Raw genomic sequence first — 21,120 nt, forward strand, 5'->3', positions numbered from 1 at the left:
GTCTTTTGTGAAGGAGAATCCTGGTGGTGTTTCCTGTGATAGGGCGTAGAGAAGAGACTGTCTTAGAACAGATGGAGTTCCCATGACTGTGGAGGAAACATCTCCCCTGGGGTTTGAGGGGGACAAATAGCAGCTAGCTGCCTGGGGAGGAGAAGAGAGAGAAGTGCTTTCTTGTTTAGCTTTTGTCTAAATAATACTAATGCGTGAGGGCAGATTTGCTGTCTCCATTCTGAAATGCTTTTTGGCTTGGCCCATCCACTGTGGTTGTTGTTGATTTCCTTGTGCTGAGATGACCCGGTCTGTGTCACCACACCGGTCTAGAAAATGCTGGAAGGAGACAGGAGATGGCAGCAAATCTGATTCCCATGGAGCAAGTGGTTTCTTCTTAGGTAGAGCGGGGTTAGTGTAACAACAACCTCTCAAGTCTTCCCTGGGGCATTGCAGATCTTGAGAAGCACTTCATCCGAGGGGAGGGGTGTGTGCAATCAGCGCTCTTCAGGCAGGCCAAACTCTCAAATTAAGTGGCTTGAAGGGAAAGAACTTTTTCATTTCTCGGTAGGCGATGTCTTGTAGTTCTGTTGACCATTTCCTAAGCCTCCTGCCTGTTCTGGGTAAGGCTGATAGATTCTTGAACAGTTTGCCAACTCATGGTGCTATTGAAATCCGTTTCCCCATTGGAGCCCCAGCTCCAGCCCATCCACTTGGGTGCCTGGATCTTTCTTCTCATCAACAAACACCAAAGTAACCATCTTGTATTACTTCACGATTCTGCCTGTCTTGCTGGTCTGGAACTCATGAGTTCATGGAAACATTAGACTCTTCAGCCCTGGGGACTAGAAGTCACGCCACCAAGCTTATCTGCTTCTTTTGTGTGGACTTTGATATTTTTTGCAGGGTTGCGTTTGTTTTGTTTTACTTCTGGATCTCACTGTCTAGCTCAGGCTGGTCCATTAGCAACGATCCTACTGCCTTAGCCACAGTAAGAGCTGGGGTTCTATGCACATGACGCCCTGACTAGCTTGCTAGCTTGTCTTTGGCCTACAGAATTACAGTCCTTTGCCTAGTGATTTTTCTAGTTATTAGAAAGATGAACGCTAGGTTGACTCAGCAATATGATGCTTGTCTAGTCAGGGTGAGGCCCTAGGTTCAAAGTCAGTACTGTTAAACAGGAAAATAACATGCAAGGGTAGTAGTAGAAAGGGTCTTAAATGCAATCTATGACTTTGATATTTTCTTTTTGCTACATTTTTGCTTTTTTGTGTGTTTGCATGCTCTATCAAATATGTGAGTGTGTGTTTTTCTAAATTGTGTGTGTGTGTGTGTGTGTGTGTGTAATTCTCTAAATTCCCAAGTGGACCAGAGAAGAATGTCAAGTATCCCGCTTGTTTTCCTAAGTGAGGGTCTCTTACTGAACCCAAAACTGTTATTTTAGCCTGGCGGTGGTGGTGCACGCCTTTAATCCCAGCCCTTGGGAGGCAGAGGCGCACAGACCTTCCTGAGTTCAAGGCCAGTCTGGTCTACAAGAACTAGTTCTAGGACAGGTTCCAAAGCTGCAGAGAAACTCTTGTCTAGGGAAAAAAAAAAGAACAAACAAACAAACAAAACCCTGTTATTTTATTCCCGTGCCTTTCCCCTCCACCTCCTTTTCTGGGGCCATGCTTGACTGTTTCATGTGGGTGCCAGGGGTTCATCTCAAGACCTTATGATGTATACCAAGTTATCTCGCCCACTTATTCCCCTACCCCTTGTCCCCTTGTGGTTTTGTTTTTGTCTTGTTTTGTTTTAGAGACAGGATTTTTTTTGTTGTTGTTGTTTTTTGTTTTTCAAGACAGGGTTTCTCTGTGGTTTTGGAGCCTGTCCTGGAACTAGCTCTTGTAGACCAGGCTGGTCTCGAACTCACAGAGATCCGCCTGCCTCTGCCTCCCGAGTGCTGGAATTAAAGGCGTGTGCCACCACCGCCCGGCTAGAGACAGGATTTTGAGGCGATGGTGGTGCACACCTTTAATTCCTGCTTTCAGGAGGCAGAGGCAGGTGGATCTCTGTGAGTTTGGGTCAGCCTGGTCTACAGAGCGAGTTCCAGGACAGGCTGCAATGCTACACAGAGAAACCCTGTCTTGAAAAACAAAACAAAACAGACAAAAAATAAATGTAAAAAGTGAGTATTTTGCTTGAATGTAGGTCTGTGCATCATATACAGGCCAGGGATCTACCGGGTCAGAAAAGGGGTTCCTATCATCTGGAGCTGCAGTTACATGTGAGCCACCTGTGGGTGCTGGAGATCTAACCTTGGTCCTCTGGGAGAGCTTCCAGCCTTTTGACTGCTAAGCCACCTCTCTGGCCCCTGTGGTTTTATTCTTGATATCTGAAATGCAGCTCCATTGTTTTGCTATCAAAGACTTTGTTTGTTTTTAAGTCTCACTGTGCTGCCCAAGCTCACTCTAAACTCATAGCAATTCTTCCCCCTTAACCCCTAAGGTGCTGGGATTTACAGGACTGCAAAACAGTTCTAACCTGTTGTCAAGTTCTTTTTTTTTTTTTTTTCTTTTTTTTTTGTTTTTCGAGACAGGGTTTCTCTGTGGTTTTGGAGCCTGTCCTGGAACTAGCTCTTGTAGACCAGACTGGTCTCGAACTCACAGAGATCCACCTGCCTCTGCCTCCCAAGTGCTGGGATTAAAGGCGTGCGCCACCACCGCCCGGCAAGTTCTTTTTTTTTTTTTTTAATTTTTTTTTTAAATTGATATTTATTGAGCTCTACATTTTTCTCTGCTCCCCTCCCTGCTTCTCCCCTCCTCTCTTCAATCCTCCCCCAAGGTCCCCATGCTCCCAATTTACTCAGGAGATCTATGTAAGTCTCTCTTAGTGTCCGGTGTGGTGGCACACACCTGTAGTCCCAGCTACTCGGGAGGCTGAGACAGGAGCATCGCTTGAGTCCAGGAGTTCTGGGCTGTAGTGCGCTATGCTGATTGGGTGTCCACACTAAGTTCGGCATCAATATGGTGACCTCCCTGGAGCAGGGGACCACCAGGTTGCCTAAGGAGGGATGAACTGGCCCAGGTCAGAAACCGAGCAGGTCAAAACTCACATGCTGTCAGAGTTTCTTGGTCTTGCATGATTATTATTGACTGTGAGCACTGTCCTGTCTATTGTAAATGTTTATCAGAACCCTTGACATCTAGATGGCAGTGACAACCAAAACTGTCTCTACCAATTGTGCCCCAGGACAGTGGAGAAAAACAACCAAGCTTTAGTGCACACAGAAAAGTTAACCATGGGCCTGAAGAGGTTGCACTCTGAAACACTCGGATGATGTCTGGCACTTCTAGTACTCAAGATCTCAAGATCATTTCAGCATGAGGGGTAGCCTGCAAGCTCAGTGTTTAGGCTCTGACTTGGGTAAAATGCCAGAAGCCAAATGAAGAGTATTTCCTGCTTAATTTCATTCATTCAGTCTCCAAATACTTACTGAAGGACTGCTATGTATCAAGTCTTATAACTAGGTTCTGGGGCCTGATGGTGAAGAAGAGAGACTTGGTTGATTTCTGTTGCATGCCCCAAATCTTTGAACACAGAAGGCTATATTTGCATGTGACTGTGACTATGAGGTAATTGTCCCTATGTACGTTTTTTTTTTCTTTGTCTAGATAGTCTTTATTACAGAGTTTGATATAACCACAGTTTCTAAGATATAAGAAAGACTGGACACCTGGAATCCTGTTGGCCTTCTGTTCCTCAAGACTCTTTAACTAGCTTGGTGTTTTCCACTGACTTTTACCTGCAGGTTGCTCCCCAGAGAGGAATTTGAAAGCTAGGATGTTGAACATTCTGACCCTGTTACTGTATTTCTTTCCATCACTCTGCATTGTGAAATCTTCCTTAACAGGTGCTTGTGCCTCTGGCTGGGTCAGAGCGTGTTTTCCTGCCTCGGCCCCAGAGACTCCCAGGAGTTCCTGTGACCTTATTAAATATTAAATTGTACCTTTGGGGGCATTCGAATTTTACTTAACTTTTTTTCCCCTGTCATTGAGATTTGTTAGAGCACTGATTCTCTCTCTCTCTCTCTCTCTCTCTCTCTCTCTCTCTCTCTCTCTCTCTCTCTCTCTCCCGTCCCTCCCTCCCTTCCTCCCTTCCTTTCTTTCAAGATTTATTTATTTATTTTGTATACAGTGTTCTGCCTGCATGTATGCCTACAATCCTGAAGAAGACACCAGATCTCATCCTAGACGGTTGGGAGCTACCATGTGATTGCTGGGAATTGAATGCAGGACTTCTGGAGGAGCAGCCAGGGCTCTTCACCTCTAAGAGCCGTCTCTCCAGCAAAGCGCTGATTTTCTTAATCTTTGCCAAGACATTTTTTTTTGAATTGTTATTGCTGTTTTGTCCTTGTGTTTGAGACAGGGTTTCTTTTCTCTGTGTAACCCTGGTTGTCCTAGAACTCACTCTGTAGATCAGGCTGGCCTCCAACTCAGAGATCCACCTGCCTCTGCCTCCTGGGTGTTGGGATTAAAGGTGTGCACTACCATGCACAGATTTCCACATGACTTTATTCAGAAATCAAGAGGACCCTGCTGTTATACCTAAGGTGTTTGTGGTTTTGCTACAGAAAATATGGCTCCTGCACAGATTGTCCATAAGGTCTTGCTGAGGGTTCATCGACCCTGGCTACCCACTGGGAACAGGCCACTAACTAACTTATAGCTTAGACCTGGTCCTCAATGTGACAAGTCTGAAGTTATTAGGAAAACAAAACAAACAAACAAAATCCCCAACTTCTTTTTTTTTTTTTTTTTTTTTTTTTGGTTTTTCGAGGCAGGGTTTCTCTATGGTTTTGGAGCCTGTCCTGGAACTAGCTCTTGTAGACCAGGCTGGTCTCAAACTCACAGAGATCCGCCTGCCTCTGCCTCCCGAGTGCTGGGATTAAAGGCGTGCGCCACCACCACCGGGCGCTATTGTCGTTTCTGATGAGGTTTGTCTGGCTTGTTTTGCAGGAGCTTCTCAGCTTCTCACTCTGTTGTAAGGGGATGGATACCAGGTTAGGAACTAGAATCAGGAGACCTGCCAGGAAGTTAGTCAACTCTGAAAACCTTTGGCTCTGTGCAAGGTCTCTTACTTTTGCCTACATGCTTAGGGAATCAGGTAGTAGTTTCAAAAACATATATATTTACATTTTAAAAATTAAAATACAATAATTTCTCCCTTCCCTTTCCTTCTTCCAACCCCTTCCATATATCCCTTCCTGGTTCCCTTTCAAATTCATGCTTCTTATTTTGCATATTCTCATTACATATATCTATTAGTGCATAAGTACATAAACACAACCTGCTGAGTTTCCTTAGTGTTGCTCTGACGGATGTAATTTGGAATTGGATAACCAGTTGGGGAGACTCAACCTCAGGGAGGGCTAACTCTCCCTCTTTCAGAAGTCTTTAGTTGCCTGCAGTCTAGGGGTGGGGGACCTGTGTCACTGCTCCCTTCCATGATGGCATCTCTATTGGTATTGCCATCCTTCAGCTCCTGTTCAGGCATGCACACTATTGAGGTGTCGTGGGTGTCCCTTCCCTGTCATTTCTAGAAGACAAGATTTCACAGCAGACTTCCCCCTGGTCCTCTGACTCTTCCAATCTTCCCACCTCCTCTCTCAGAGTCTGTATGGCCTGACCGTTATGTGCTACACAGGACAACATGGCTACATGAGGCTTTGTCTCAAAAACAAAACAAAGTAATTAAAAAAAAAATAGGGACTAGACAGATGAATCCATAGGTAAAGGTGACTGCCACAAAGCTTGACAACCTGGATTTGGTCCACAGAATCCACATGGTGGAAGGAGAGAATCCCGCTCCAGAAATTGTGCTCTGACTTATACATGTGCCTGGGACACGTGCAAGCATCCCTCTCCCAACAAATAGATAAATACACGTAATGACATTTGTTGTTGCTAAAACAAGTAGTTCTTTCCTGGATGGAAAACAGGTGGGAAGAGCGGCATGGAGAGCAAGGAACCAATGATAAGGTTCTTGCTATAATGCAGATGAGAGAGGTTGGTGACTATGATGACAATATTAAGGAAGTGAATGGAACCGGATTTTTGCAGAATTCACCATCCATTGCATTTGGATGTAAGAAGCAGGAGGATCGAAAACATCTTAGGCGCGAGTGGATGGCAATGCTACTTACTCAAGACCTGGAGCTTAGGACTCAGGCTGAATCCTGTGACGTTTATATCGGAGCTGTCCAGAGGGCAGCTGGGGCAGTGGTAGTTGGGAAGAAATCCAGGGTTGGATTATTATTAATGGAAATTTGATTTTACTCAAGGGGACTGTATAGCCTCATGATCAGGGCAGGGAGCATGAAACTGGTTCATGGTAGAAGCAAATAGTTGGATATATTTCTAATAATTTGACATTAAGATGAGGGAGTAGGATAATATAGAGAACAAAAATGTCTATCAAGGAAGCTACTTGGCATAAATGTACTCAGTAAAGTTCACTTTTTTTTTTTTTTTTTTTTTTTTTTTTTTTTTTTTTTTTTTTTTTTTTTTTTTTTTTAGTTTTTTGAGGCAGGGTTTCTCTGTAGCTTTGGAGCCTGTCCTGGAACTAGCTCTTGTAGACCAGGCTGGCCTCGAACTCTTAGAGATTCGCCTGCCTCTGCCTCCCAAGTGCTGGGATTAAAGGCGTGAGCAGTAAAGTTCACTTTTGAGCGCTTTCCCCTGTCCCTTCCCAGCGAGTGTCTGTAGAGCCCATGAACACATATGGAGAGAGAAATGTGAAACAAATCACACTTTTGCATCAAATAGAAGTGATGCGATGCTGGCTTACATCCCAAACGAATTACTTTGGACCTTTCCAAAAAAACTGGTCCATAGGCTTAATTCTCCAAATCTAGCCACAAGCATCCTTAGGTATAAACAAATACCCGAGAAAAACATGTGCGGTGCAGACCTCCTTCTAGGGCCGTAGATCTGGCATTGCGTTGAGACAGTGTTTTTTTCTTCTCTACTGGAAAAGTGTGAGGGAGGATGGATCACACTGTCTTACTCTTCCCCCCTCCATCCCCACCGTTTTATGTCCCCCTCCCCTTTCTGCGTTATTCTGGGATTAACGCTGCGTGGTCCCCTACACAAACGCGACTGGGCTGGTACGGTCAGTCTGAGCCCCGCTGTGCAACCACGTCTGGAATTCCGGTAAATTGGCAACACTAATGCACAAAGGCAGCAACAATGAGGAAAACCCTTCAGCGCAGAAAGGAATGTTTGGATCCCTGGACCGCCACAGTGAAAGGGGACACACACACACACACACACACACACACCATGCGCCTCAGGACCGGGCTGACGTTCTCTGCAACCGGTTGAGGTGCAAGGACGCAAGGACTCTGGATGATCATGCAATCTCTGGAAGGCTTTGAGCCTGCATTAGCCCAGCGCAGTCTTGTACCACCGTTCTGGAACAGGCATAAATCATCCGTTGAGACTGGAGTGCAGCACCGTGCCCCCTCACCAGTCCCCACCCTTTGTCCCCTTTACAAGTCTACACTCCTCTAGTGTCTTTAATTCTTCCTTCTCTTGAGCGCTGCACAGCAGGAGACTTTGACCAAGGCATCAAACTTTTATTTCCCAGTCCGGGACATCACTATTATCACAAAGCTGTTTTAGGTATTAATTTTTTTTTTTTTTTTTTTTTTGTGTGTGTGTCTGGATTTACCTTCCCAAAGTAACAATTTGTCTCCCATCCCCAAACTTCGCCAATTTAAGCCACGCTGTTGTGGTCAGCAGAGGCCCAGACTGCATACAAGGGCAGAAGAAGCCGGCAGTGACTGACAGGCTGTCACTCCAGGGAGGGAGGTGGGGGGACCCTACTCCGGCACCACGTGGATAGCCGCCTCCTGACGTCACAGCCCTTTGCCTGAAGGAAATGACTCCTTGGATGGGGCTCTACCGACTCGCTGTAACTGCGGGGGCAAAAGATTTCGGGATGGTCTGAGCCCGGGAAACAGTCAGTACTCCCGCGGGACTCCCAGCGATCTCAATCAGTTGCACCAACTGGCTAGTCTCAGTGTCGCTGAGTCTCGCACAGCTGGGGACCATGGCCTGAGCGGCTCGATTAAGGTCCACCCTCAGTTAACAGGTTCAGTGTGGCCCCCAGGGAACCGCGGGATCCCCAAACCCCTGATGTTTCATTACTGGCATCACGGAGAAGACAGCCAGCCCCTCCTCCCAAGTTTTGTTCAAGGTGAACGGAACTGTAAGAGAAGCTATCTGGCTGTGACCCCTGTAGATGTAGCGCTCAAGAGGCTAGATAGATATCGCCTCCACAGAAAGGCCCCCACACCCCCACCCCCAACACAAGCAAACCCTTGAAAGCAGCCTGCATCATGTCAGGGGAAAGCAGGGGCCCGAAGGAGTTTAGCGAGTTCAGGCCAGGGTTTGAAATTCATGGGACTCTTCCAGCTCTTCTGTGCCTTTCCCTGGGTCGCTCTCTTCTTTTTTTCTCTTCTCTTCTCCTCTCCTCTCCTCTCCTCTCCTCTCCTCTCCTCTCCTCTCCTCTCCTCTCTCCTCTCCTCTCCTCTCCTCCTCTTCTCTCCTCTTTCTGTGTCCCCCTCCCTGCCTCCCTCCCTCCTTTCTCGACCTCTTCCTTCTCATCCTCTTTCTCCAGAAAGGTTCTCTTTACCTTGCGCTGGCTGTCTTGGAGTTCGCTCTGCAGATTAGGCTAGACTTGATCTTGCAGAGATACACCCGCCTAGGTGCATCTAACTAGGGCTGGGATGAAAAGCATGCCCCACCACACTCCCAGCTTTTTTTCTATTCCCTTCCCTTTTTATTGCTCTTCTTTCCTTTCCTTTTTTTTTTGTCGCGTCTCTTGACTTTCCCCCCTCCATTTCCTTTCTATCTCCATTCTCAAACTCTAGTTAAAGTTCTAGAGTTTGTGTCGGTGGCAAATTTCTTCATTCGCCGTCTAGCCTGCCTGAGTTCCTGGGCAAATCTCTCTGGCGAGGGCAGCGCTTACTCGTGTGTGAGTAGCGGTGATTGTCAGTGATTAAGTATGACTGTGGAATGTGCATGCGCGACTGAGGGGTATGAGCTCCCTAACCTGTGAGGCAGTGTGTGTGTGTCCGGTGCGTGAGCTCCTGGATGAGAACGTGCTCAAGCGTGCGCGTGTGTGGAGTGTGCATGTGCTATCGCGCAAGTGTTCGAGTGCCCACTCCTCCCAGAGTCGCAAAGTGCAGGGGGCGGGCCGGGCGGCAGGGGGCCTGGCCCATTGGATTCCCGCATGCTAGTTCCGGGGCGGTCTGGCCTAAAGCGCTTTATGCACAGTGTGGAGGGTGGGGACTGGCGCGGGTAGAAAACTGGATGCCTCAGGGATCCGGGCCGGCTTTCTGCCTCTAGCAGCCAGCGGAGTTGCTGAGCAAGACCCGCGAGCCGCAGCGGAGTTGCTTCCTGTGCCTCCTGCGACGCGCGCCCACCTCCCGGGGAAGGAACGGCGAGGTCAGGGGCGCTCTCCGGGATGGAGCGCCCGGCCGCGGCGACAGCGTGGATGCTGCTGCTGGCGATAGTTGCCTACCTGGCGCCAGTCAGTGGCCAAGGTAAGCGGCCACCTGCAGGAGCCAGGCGCGCTGCGCGGTCCACCCTAGGCTTTTCAGAGTGGAGCGGGGCGAGGGTGAGCGGTGGCGAGGTCGGCCGGACTGAGCGCTCGGGTGACCCTAGGAGTGATAAACGCAGCGCGGTTCCTCTGCAGGCTGGGGAACGCGGTCTCACAGACTTCTGTGACAGCTCACCCTGCGGCGTTTGCGCCTTTGTTCCCACGGGAATTAGTCCTGGCCCTCACCGCTTTTCAGGCTGGAACCTAGAGAATGAGGGTCTCCCGCGTGGGTCTGCATCTTTCTTCTAGCCGGGGCGGGGCCGGTCCGACACGCAGCTCCCAGCGCTATTTTCCACCTGCTGCTTCCGACCGGCGCGGGAGATCCGATCCCGTTGCGCGCCCGGGGCGGTTGGTCAGAGCCTCCTTCCATCAGTGACGAAACTCCGTCCCGCGGTGACCCCCTTGAGACCGCAGTTCTTGATACCGATCACTTACGAAGCCAGATAAGGCCGGGAGGTGGGATTGGCAGAGAGAGCCACTGATACACTAAGTACTTTCTTGAGGGCTTTCCCTTTCCTACCCGGAGCGGGTGCTTTTGTGTTGATGAATGGAGCTGGTTTGCTGCGCCTGAGTTTTGGGGCTGGAATGCAGAGAGTTTCTAAGGTGCCTACAAACTTTTTCAAGTTGTCCGGGAGTTAGAGCCCCCGCCTCGCGAAACAGAGAAAAGAGAAAGAGAAGGAGGGGGGAGTTCAGAATGGGAAAGTATAAGAGAAGAAAATGAAAGACAAGCTAAAAGACATGAAGAGGACGGGGGGGGGGGGAGAGAGAGAGAGAGAGAGAGAGAGAGAGAGAGAGAGAGAGAGAGAGAGAGAGAGAGAGAGAGAGAGAGAGAGAGACCCTCGAGCTCTTTCCCTGGCTTTCGTTGCTAGGTAGCAGCCTGGAGCTGCGTGTGACCGACCACCAGACAGACAGAGTGGACGCTGCTACCACCGCAGGGACTAATCTGTCTGTGGGGATGGGCCAGTCCCCCCTTTCCCCTCCCTCTTTTTCCCCCCCGACCGACAACTTAATTGCCCCACAATAAAAATGAAACCCCTATTGTTGCAGGATTAGTCAAAGCAATAAATTGATTTCCCTAGATCACATATTGGGGGTTGATGGGTGAGGACTGTGGAGGCCCCCATTTATAGAGGCGAGAGGGGAGGGCTTGTGGATGGGCCGTGGCATGTATTCAAATGGTTAATCTGCTTTTTTCCCCTCAATTCTTAGCATAAGCTCCTTAGAGGGAATCAATTATACAGCAACTCCGAGCAGCACCCATCTCAGACTTCCTGGGAAGTTTGGAAGTGCCAGGCTTGCAAAAATCTTTCGAAAGGGAGAGGTGGGTGGCAGGAGAAGAGGACTACTAATTCTTGCTTTGAGCATCTTTCTGAAGTATTGGAAACCTAGAAAAGGGATTTACTGTTGTTGTGTGTGGGGGAGGTAGGGAGAGTGCACAAGTGTTTAGGGTTATATATCATGCACTAAATATAGCCCCAGTGTTTAGTGTACTTTTTTGTCTCTGTGTGGAAATTTTCTATGCAAAGTGTAATATCCAGAAAGCTGGGAAGGATTCTGCAGGTCTTTAAGCAGGTACGATAGTGTAATGTTCACTTAACATGGCTAAGTTCTTTAGGCTTCCCCCACTCCCCACACAGGAAGCCCTGACTGACCTCGAACTTTGTAGATAATATTGGCCTGGAACTCAGATCAGCGTGCCTGTCTCCTGAGTGCTGGGATTAGGTGTGCAATGCCGGGAGTTCCTCAGGCTTTGAAGAACCCAAGTCTCATCACTCTTGTCTTGGTAATTGATATATATTTTTATTAATATTTTTTTTCATGAGCCAGTGTGTCTCTGTGTGTAGTCCACACTGACCTGTAGTCACTGCTGGTTGTGATCCTCCTGTCTCAGCTTCTCGAGTCAGGTTTAAAGAGTACACTGCCATACCTGGCAGAACGCTCAGATTTGAGAACTACTCAATTGACATAGTGAGAATGTCCCGGTATGTATGACCACAGGGAGGTAAATTATGTATACTTAGCCCAATGAAGAGAAAAATAGACGATGAAAATAAACTAGTGGCTTGTCTTTTATTTGTCAACATGTTTTCAAAGACACAGAAAAGGATTTTTTTTTTTTTAAAAAAACATGTATTCATGTATGTGGGAGTGTCCGTGCCTGTAGAAGAGAATGTGGATCCCGGGATCCAGCTCAAGTGGCCAGGCTTGGTGGCGAGCACCTTTACCTGCTGCTCAGACAGTCTTGAACATTCTCCACTCACAGTTCTTTGAGGATTCCCTAGACCTTAGGATGTATTTTGAAATGATTCCTTTTCTTCTCTTTATTTTTTAAGAATCTATTATCCATCTTTTTTTTTTTTTTTTTTTTTTGGTTTTTCGAGACAGGGTTTCTCTGGTTATGGAGCCTGTCCTGGAACTAGCTCTTGTAGACCAGGCTGGTCTCAAACTCACAGAGATCCGCCTGCCTCTGCCTCCCGAGTGCTGGGATTAAAGGCGTGCGCCACCACTGCCCGGCTTCTATTATCCATCTTAAATTGATATTCTTTAATCCGATACAGTTCGGTTATTGGCTTAAACTTTTGTGGTGATGACCCATTTAGTGGGACCTGTAATAATTAAGGCTGCATAGTTTTGGTCCCTCACCTGCCTCTGAAACCTTATTTGCTGTTGTCATTATGTCAGGGTGGTTTCTACTTCTGCTTGCATTGCTTTCAGGTTTTAATAGGCTTCTGTCTCCACTCTTCAATCATCTTGGAATGGAAGCATCTGTAGCTGGAGGGAATCTTAGGGATCTAAGTCTGATGGGTGGTTAACCCAGCAGGGAGGAGCGAGGAAAGCGTGGAAAGAATGGGGTTAAGTTCCTGGCCTAAGGGCAATGTAATCTGTGATAGAGCCCAGATGGAGTCAGTTTCTCTTTGTTTATCTCCTTTTTTTAGATGTCCCCACCCTCTTTGGTTGAGACTTTTAGATTCCTTTCTGGTGAACCACGCTTATCAGATGAAGCAGAGAAAGACGAGTAGATGACCTTGGCAGTCTTTAACGAGATTGAAAGAGGCTGTAGCAGAATGTCCGTGAGGCCAAAGAGGAATCCAATAAAAGGTTAAGGTAAACTCAGGATCTCAGCTTCCAGCTTGGTCTAGAACTTATGCCACATCAGTGCCCCAACATCTTCAGATCCTTTTTGCAAATTTTTGGGGCATCAATGCACATTCCTGAAGATCTTGGCGTTTTGTTGTGTAGACTGCTGCAGAACTGAAGTCTGGGGAATTATTAGGTCCTGGTTAATAATCACTGGTTCTAGACAAGCACTTTGAGAACACTGGCCTAGCGGGGGTGGTAGTGGCACATGCCTTTAGTTGAATCTCTTTGAGTTCAAGACCAGCCTGGTGTACAAAGCAAGTTCCAGGACGGGCTCCAAAGCTACACAGAAAAATCCTGTCTCTTAAAACAACAACAACAACAACAATAAAACCATTGGCCTGGCGGTTGCACATACCTTTAATCCCAGCAGAGCTAAGTAGTAAAACCAAACAAGAAACAAACAACAACAACAAGCACTGAAGTTTAAAAAATTTTGAATGCAATTTTATTATATTTAAAAATATTGACATCCAGAACCTACTTTACAGCATTTTAAAAAACATTGTCCTTGACTTTGGCTATTAAGTCTTATCAGCTAAAACAGGGTAACAAGCAATTATAGGGTACTTAGGAAATGCTCATTTCTTCATTCTGACTTTAGGGATCAAAGGCTGGGGGGGGGGAGGCATTGCCCTGCCTCTGGCTACAGGTGCCCCGCCAGGCCACAAATAAGTGAATCCAGAACAAGGGAGCCAGGTGTGGTAGGGTGTCTTTAGTCTTTTTTTTTTTTTTAAACTTTTCAAGACAGGGTTTCTCGGTTTCTCTATGTTACAGTCCTGGCTGTCCTGGAACTCACTCTGTAGACTTGACCTTGAACTCAAGATATCCTGCACTTCCCGAGTGCTGGGTTAAAGGCACACGCCACCACCACTTTCTGCCTTCGTTGTTATTTTTTGAGACAGGGTCTTACAACGTATGTAGTCTTGGCTGGCCTGGCGTGCACAGCTACCTCTGTGCTGTGTTTAAAGGCAGGTGTTGGAGCATGTGTTTTAATCCTAGAATTAGGGAGGTAGAGGCAGTGGGATCAGAAGTTCATGTCCTGCTTCAGCTAAATGGGGAATTCCAAGTCAGCTTGGGCTACATGAGACCTCTGTTTCAACCGTACATTCTTACTACACACACACACACACACACACAGATTCTGAGTGTGAGTGTAGAACACCTACAAACACACCAGTTGTCCAGCTCTGCTCTAGAATGGAGAAAACGAGATGGAGGAAGCACTCATTGCACAACTGGAATGGTTTTCATATTAACTTTAAATCTGAAGAGATGAAAGGAATCGCTGCTACTGTGATATGCCTTACAAACCCATAGCATGTAGGTGAGCTGGTAGCCAGTGAAGGAGTTGGGATTTCATAATTAAACTCCACTGTATTGCTCTGAGATGGTCATTCTCTGGTTCCTGGTTAGCCCTCCCAGGACCTCCCTGGTTTAAGGAAGATTTGACATGCTTCTGTGCCAGCTTTGAGTTTCTATTTGAAAATGATTAGTAGTGGTTTGTTTTGAAATGCCAAGCTTACTTTAGTGTTCTGTAGAGGTCCATGAAGATGTGGGCGGTGCTTGGGATTTAGGATTAAGACTATTGGTTTGAATCCTACTTTTTTTTTTTTTTCTAATTACCCAAGAAAATCAGTGTTCCTGCTTGAGGAGCCATGAGTCACTGTTGTCTCTAAAATGGGCTTCACATCCACTTCAGAGTGGTTGGACAGAGTAAATTAGGGACATAGTTAATAGACAACGTCTACTAGCATTAATTTGATTACATTTCAATGGCTTTTATTAATTGTAAGCTTATCAGACAATTGATCCCCTTACCCAGGGGAAGAGGTGCTCCCTATTGGTTGTGACTTTGCAGCCAAAGTGTGGGCCTCAGGAAGAAATTAGGGTAGGGTTGTGAAGAGAATAGTGAACACCGGCTGAACTGTAAATCAGATACAAAACCTTATTTGATGAAATTGGTTAATGATGCTATTTTCATTTTGAATGTGCAGACAGATTTGAGAGGCGTATGGAAATTTTTCTAGAGCTGGCAGTCCCAAGCTAACATGAGTTGAAAGGACAAGGAAAGTATTAGGAACATTAAGGTAAAAGACAGGACATTCTATGTTCCTGGAATCATGTTGCAACTTTACAACTGTGGCCATACTAAAGATTAAATCTACAGGTTCCCATGTGCCAGGCAGGTCCTCTACCATAGAGCCATAACTCCAGCCAACCCAACATTTCAAGTTTAGAAGAGCTTCTAGAGTTTATTTTCCAACTAAAGTTTTTCTCTTCTCCTGTTGGTTTCAGGAGACAAAATTTCTCTGTAGTCTGGCTGTCCTAGAACTAGCTCTGTAGACCAGGCTGGCCTCGAACTCACATTGCAGATCTACCTGCCTCTCCATCTCCTGAGTGCTGGGATTAAGGGCATGCACCATCACCACCCGGCCCCATTTGGACAATGTGAAGAGAAAAAGAACATTTGGGAAATTGAGTGGCAAGGTCAGAGCATGAAATTCTTCAGTCCATCGTACAACTTCATTTTGCTGTGATTTCTTTTCTAGTTTATCGTTTATTTGTTTGGTTCCTGGACTTAGTCCTTGTTCCAAGCTCTTGATCAGTACTATGGGATGAGCTAGAAGAAAACAGAAGCATCTGGAGATGGGTTAAGATCTGTGGAGACAGAATACATCCTGGTGCCTATAAAGGAGTTCCTAGCAAAGCCAGAGGCTTGTTCTGTAAGGGTAGAAAATATTTTTCTTGCCAGATAAATTTACTTCGTTGATTGTTACTTTGTCAGTCCTTAATCAAAATCTGTGATAGATGCTAAGAAAGTGGAGACATTCTCTTTCCTAAAGTGCAGTGGTCACCTGTGATTTAAAAGGACAACAATAAAGAATGTGTCTCTCCCAGAAAATGACAGTAAGTCTGGCTGTCCTGGAGCTCACCCTGCAGATCAGGCTGGCCTTGAGCTCACAGATCTACTGGCCTCTGCTGGGATTAAAGGTGCCCAATGTGTTTTGTCAATAGCTCTCAGATCAGGCTGGACCCCAAGATTATAAGAAACAGTAAGAAATGAATGGAAGAAGAAAATGTAATTACCAGTCTGTGCATTGAAAAGTTAAGCCACTGTTACCATGGATACAATGACTTGTTTATTGTCTGCGGATCTTGGGATCCCAGTTTGTAAGCAATAACCAAAGAGCTCTTTCAAGCAGATGTACTGACAGCCAGTAATTCCTCCTAACTTTGAAAATAAGCCTTTATTTATCACTTAATGCTGAGGCCCACTATGTGGCAATGCAAATACTTCTGAGGGTCCAAAGGAGACTGAAACCTGAAAAAGATGTGACTACCATTCTGTTAGGCTAGAATTTCTTGAATCCTCATAAGAACAATTGTCTATTAAGTAGCAAACATTTGCATGTAATTTGGGAGCAATTCTGTGACTTTTTTTTTTTTAAAAACAAGGACAGTTTTCTGATTAAAAGCTGAAAAAAATTTCATGTCCTTAAATACAGTTGACTGTATGGAGAGATGGCTCAGTGGTTAAGAACACTGGCTGCTCTTCCAGTGGACCTGGGTTCAATTCCCAGCATCCACATGGCAGCTGAAAATTGCCTGTAACTCCAGTTCCAGGGGATCTGACACCATCTGTCACCTTCACACCAATGCACATAAAGTAAATTTAAAAAATTGAGGCAGGGTCTTTCTATTTAGACCAGGCTAGTTTGCCTCTGCCTTCTGAGGTTCAGGGCATGTACCACCATGATTTACAGCTTAATTTTTTTTTTGAGACAAGGTTTTTCTGTAGCTTTGGAGCCTGTCCTGGAACTAGCTTAATTTTTTAAATGTTTCATGTTAACTCAGGCTAGCCTTGAACTCCTGATCCTCCTGCGCTTACCCACCGAGTGCTGGAATGGTAGGTGTGTACTACCATACACAACTACGTTTTTGGTCTTTCTGAGATGTTTTGGTTTTGTCTTGTAGCCCAGGCTGGCTTGGAACTAACTCAGGCTAGCCCTGAACTCTTGGCACTCTTACCTCAGTGTCGTGGGTACAAAAATTACAGGGCCTGGTGATGCACTTAATTTAAGACTGGATATATTTGATCTGGGATATGTCAATATTGGCTATATTTTATTTAACCTTACTAAAGAGGGGAAGAAAAGTAGCTGGCATGGACTCCTGCATTCTTTTAATTCTGTTGTGGGGAAGGGTGTGGAGAATACTTTTTGTTTAAAGAAACAAATAGAAAACCCAAACCACACTGGATAAAACAACAGAGTATTTCCTGGCTCCTGAATGTGAAAAATCCTGAGCTGGAGTAGAGTTTAGCTGAGGTTCAGCAAGTCTTCTATTCTTTTAGTTTGTGTTTTTCTACCCTCTCTTCTCCTCTAGTGTCAGGTTCGTCTTCAGTCAGCTTTCCTACGGTTGTAATGCCAGAACAAATGGCATACATGCATTCTTGGTCTTTTTTTTTTTTTTTTTTTTTTTTTTTTTTGGTTTTTTGAGACAGGGTTTCTCTGTGGTTTTGGAGCCTGTCCTGGAACCAGCTCTTGTAGACCAGGCTGGTCTCGAACTCACAGAGATCCGCCTGTCTCTGCCTCCCGAGTGCTGGGATTAAAGGCGTGCACCACCACCGCCCGGCCATTCTTGGTCTTGTCTGGGGAAATGAGACCTGGAAGGCTTCTTCCCTACCTACACTCTGTCCCTACCCTCCTCTGTTTTTATTTACTGGAAGGCTTCTTCCCTACCTACTCTCTGTCCCTACCCTGCTCTGTTTTTATTTCCTTCTTCTTCCCTTTTTATCTCTTAGCTCTTGCTGTGTATCCCAGGCTGGTCTTGGGACACTTACTAGATCCTCGGTGTGGTGGTGTGGTGCTGGCTTCACAACTGTGAACCGCCAATGTTTGGCTTCAGTTGGCCTTCATTTGCCCTGGGATGGCCTTGCACGTCTGGTATTTCTGCCTCTTCCTTCCAAGTCTGGAGTAGTAAACCTGAGCCACCATGCCAGGCTTCAGATAGCTTCCTAAAAGTCTAACTACTTTGCTTACTTCAATAACTTAGGATGCTATAATTTCTAAGGACCCTGGGTAGATGTCAGCCAGCTCTCCAAACCATGTCAAATAAATCTACTGAGAAGCTCTATGATAAAGCATGTAATAAACTCATAGGCCAGAGCCTACAGCCACTGCACCAGGAACATGGAATCTGTATTTTGAAGTTTCCAGGTAGATCTGGGCTCAGACCGTTTAAGAACAACTGTTAATGGGAGTCTCTCTCATTTTTTAGTTTTGCAAACTGAGACTTAGAGATGAATTCGCATCCCCAGTGCAGCCCGCTGGCTTCCAGGACAACTTTCTATTCTGCGGTTGCCATGGCAGCCCATTTCCTCTGTAGCTTTAGAATTTTGATCTCGCCACCTCTTCCCTGTCCTTCAGGCCTCTCATTCACATCCTCAGCCGGTATTTCAGAATCAATGTTCAAGTCACTTCCTCCTTACACTCTCAGCAGCTTGGCCTCCTGTACCTTGCTCCGCAAAGCCCCCAATCATGGTGAAAACAAGTTCTTCACACCTGCATCTCTGTCTAAATTTGGCAAGAGAATAGCATGCACAGCGCTAAACTAAAGGCATGAAATGAACCTCAAGATTAGATTGTGTGTGTGTGTTTGTGTGTGCACGTGCGTGCAGGCCACCTGTAGCCTGGGTTGACAATCAGCTCAAACTGAATGCCGGCTGAGTCTTTTCTGATTGGTTCACGTTCTCCATTACATCACTCACCATCTGAGGTATTAATGAAGTCACAGAACTTCTTATTTGCTTGTTTACTTTTTGTCTTCTCTAAGAGGTAAATTCTCGGCAGGGATTTCATTTCTCCTATTGTTTTATCCATAGGGCTCCGCAACAGGCAAGTAGAGTCTGATGGATGTGTGCACTGATGTCCCGTGAACATTAAGAGCTGGAATCCTCAACAGCTGAGTGTTATTATATCAGTAATCCCAGTTACACTGGCCTCTGAGGCAGGAGAATTGCAAATTTGAAGTCAGCCTGGGCAATTTAGAATGAACTTTTCTCAATCATTTTAACCAGACATGACTCATGCCTGTAATCCCAGCATTTGGGAGCCTGAGGCAGAAGATTGCCTGTGTTCCGGGTCATTCTCTATATACTATAGTGAGATTCTGTTTAAAAGTTTGAAAAAGTAGGGTTGGGGGCATAACTTAGTTTTTAGGGTGCTTTCCTGGCATGCACCAATCTTTGTTCCACCCCCAGCACCACGAACGATATGTGGGGGTACACCTGTAATCCAAGAACCTGCTAGATGCAGAAAAGTCAGACATTCCTATCTATCTATTTATCTATCTGGGGATATCTATCTATCTATCTATCTATCTATCTATCTATCTATCTATCTATCTATCATTATCTATTCTATTATATATCTGTCTGTCTATCTCTGTGCTTACACGAGCAAACACACTGCACAAAACTAGGACTTTAAAAAAAGTGCTCAGAGGACAAAAACTTTGGATTCAACCCCCAGTACTGAAAAGGGGCAGGGCCTCCTACCCTGAATTTTCCAGCCCTTAATATCTTAGGGTCTCTAGAGGCCCCTTTTTAGACTCTGAGGGAGGAAAAAAGAAAATTGTTGTCCTAATCAAAACAAGTGGCTTAGCAACACTTTCTCTCCATCTGAACCCCCACACTCCCCACTCCACCCCACCCCCAGTGCATTTGAGAGTAGCTGCTTCTTCATTCCTTCTTAAGCTTCCCTCCAGATCCATGGTTATCCTGTGAGAATTGCCCTGTACACACACAATAGGTCATTCTGGCATTTTTGCTACACATTTGATACAGTAGCTTTTACAAAAAGATAAGCCAAAGTCTTTCCATGTCCCGTTAGTGGACTGTCATTCTGTATTTAAACAGAGCACAAAAGAAAGCTGCCTGGGACCATGGCACAGCGAAAACAACAACTAGACAAAAGGCTCTCGCTGAAGAGGGGAGTGGATTCCCAACTCTGGGGGGCATCTGGCTGAGGTGGGAAGAGCCTTGGGTGCCCAGGCAAAGCCTTGTTCCTGATGGATGCAGGAAAAATAGGCCTGAAGAATGGGGCCCAGGCTGCCGATAAAGGCCAAGGCTACTTGTCTCCTGGCCACAGACTTTCTTCTTGGCAGCATTGAAAATGGTTCAGTTGGTAAAAGTGTTTGTCTTGCAAGCATAAGTTCAGTCTCCCACACCCATGGAAAAAGGTGGGCTTGCTATTTCAGCACGGGAAAAGCAGGGAGACCTGCAAACCTAGATTAGTGGGGCTCGTCCCAGGCCTTTTTTTTTAATGGGTGAATGGCTCCCCAGGCTGACCTGGCCTTCCCTACATAAAAATAGACTAGAAAACTGGAGAAATGGCTCAGCCATTAAAGTCAAGGCTCATCCCTCCTGCCCCCAAAATTAGGTTGGAGCCAAGAAATGACTGAGTAACATAGATAAAAAGCTGGGAAAATGAGCTTAGTAATCACAACTGATTTTTTTTTTTCTGAGACAGGGTTTTTCTTCAAATGACTAAATTTTTAAGTATTTGTTCCTAATTAAATATTTTTCAGATTTAACTTCACCTGCTTTATTAGTAGCAAATTTTCTTCATTTGTTTTTATGAGATAGAGCTTCTCTGTGTAGCCCTGGCTGCCCTGGAATTCCCTATATAGGCCAGGCTGCCCTCGAACTCACTGAGATCCACCTGCCTCTGACTTCAGAGTGCTGGGAGTAAAGGCGTGCGTCACCACTGCCCAGCCTGAAATTTTATGAGTAAAGGACCAAGGCAAGACAGGTGGGCTTGTCTGGTAGTTAAATGGCAGAACTAGAACTGGAGCCCAGAATGCTGACACCGCGGCTAAGTCAGAGAAAGTAGAAGAAAGTGAAAGACAATTCCCCCGTGCCTCGTCAAACAAACCCTCCCTTGTATTGTGATTAGGTGACCTCATTTCAGAGCGGCTTGACCTTTGGTCCTGTTTGTTCTCCTTTTGGCAGTTCCCTCATGCATATTCCATGTGTTGGTGGTGATCTTGCCATACGCAGGGGTGATGAAACCAGGAGCTATAAGACTTAGATTCCCTTGACATCCTTGATGTTGAAAAAAAAATATTTCTTCTCTTTCCCGCCTCCTCCCATGCTAGCTGTCTTTCTGTCCTCTGAGCTTCTTCTAGCTACCATTTTGTTACCTAGGAGAGCTGTTTCCCCATCACTATATGCTTCTCAATTCTAAGTGCTTTAGCATAGGGAGTTCTCTTCCAACTTCATGTTAGGGATGGAATGATGACAAAATACTGATGGGGAATCTTCAAATTCTGTTAATTGAAGTT

The 21,120-nt window shown here is 45.9% G+C and overlaps 1 protein-coding gene across 1 annotated transcript in view; it reads left to right on the top strand.

Annotated features, from left to right (window-relative positions):
* The first annotated feature begins 9,498 nt into the window (after positions 1–9,498).
* Positions 9,499–21,120, top strand: part of Lrp2 (LDL receptor related protein 2) — a 122,469-nt gene continuing 110,847 nt past the window's right edge. Inside the window, exon 1 of the mRNA XM_057755331.1 lies at positions 9,499–9,577. Within this exon, the coding sequence (XP_057611314.1) occupies positions 9,499–9,577 (79 nt within the window). The remainder of the gene's footprint in view (positions 9,578–21,120) is intronic.

This window comes from Chionomys nivalis, chromosome 22 (genome assembly GCF_950005125.1).
Source record: "Chionomys nivalis chromosome 22, mChiNiv1.1, whole genome shotgun sequence".
NCBI lineage: Eukaryota > Metazoa > Chordata > Mammalia > Rodentia > Cricetidae > Chionomys > Chionomys nivalis.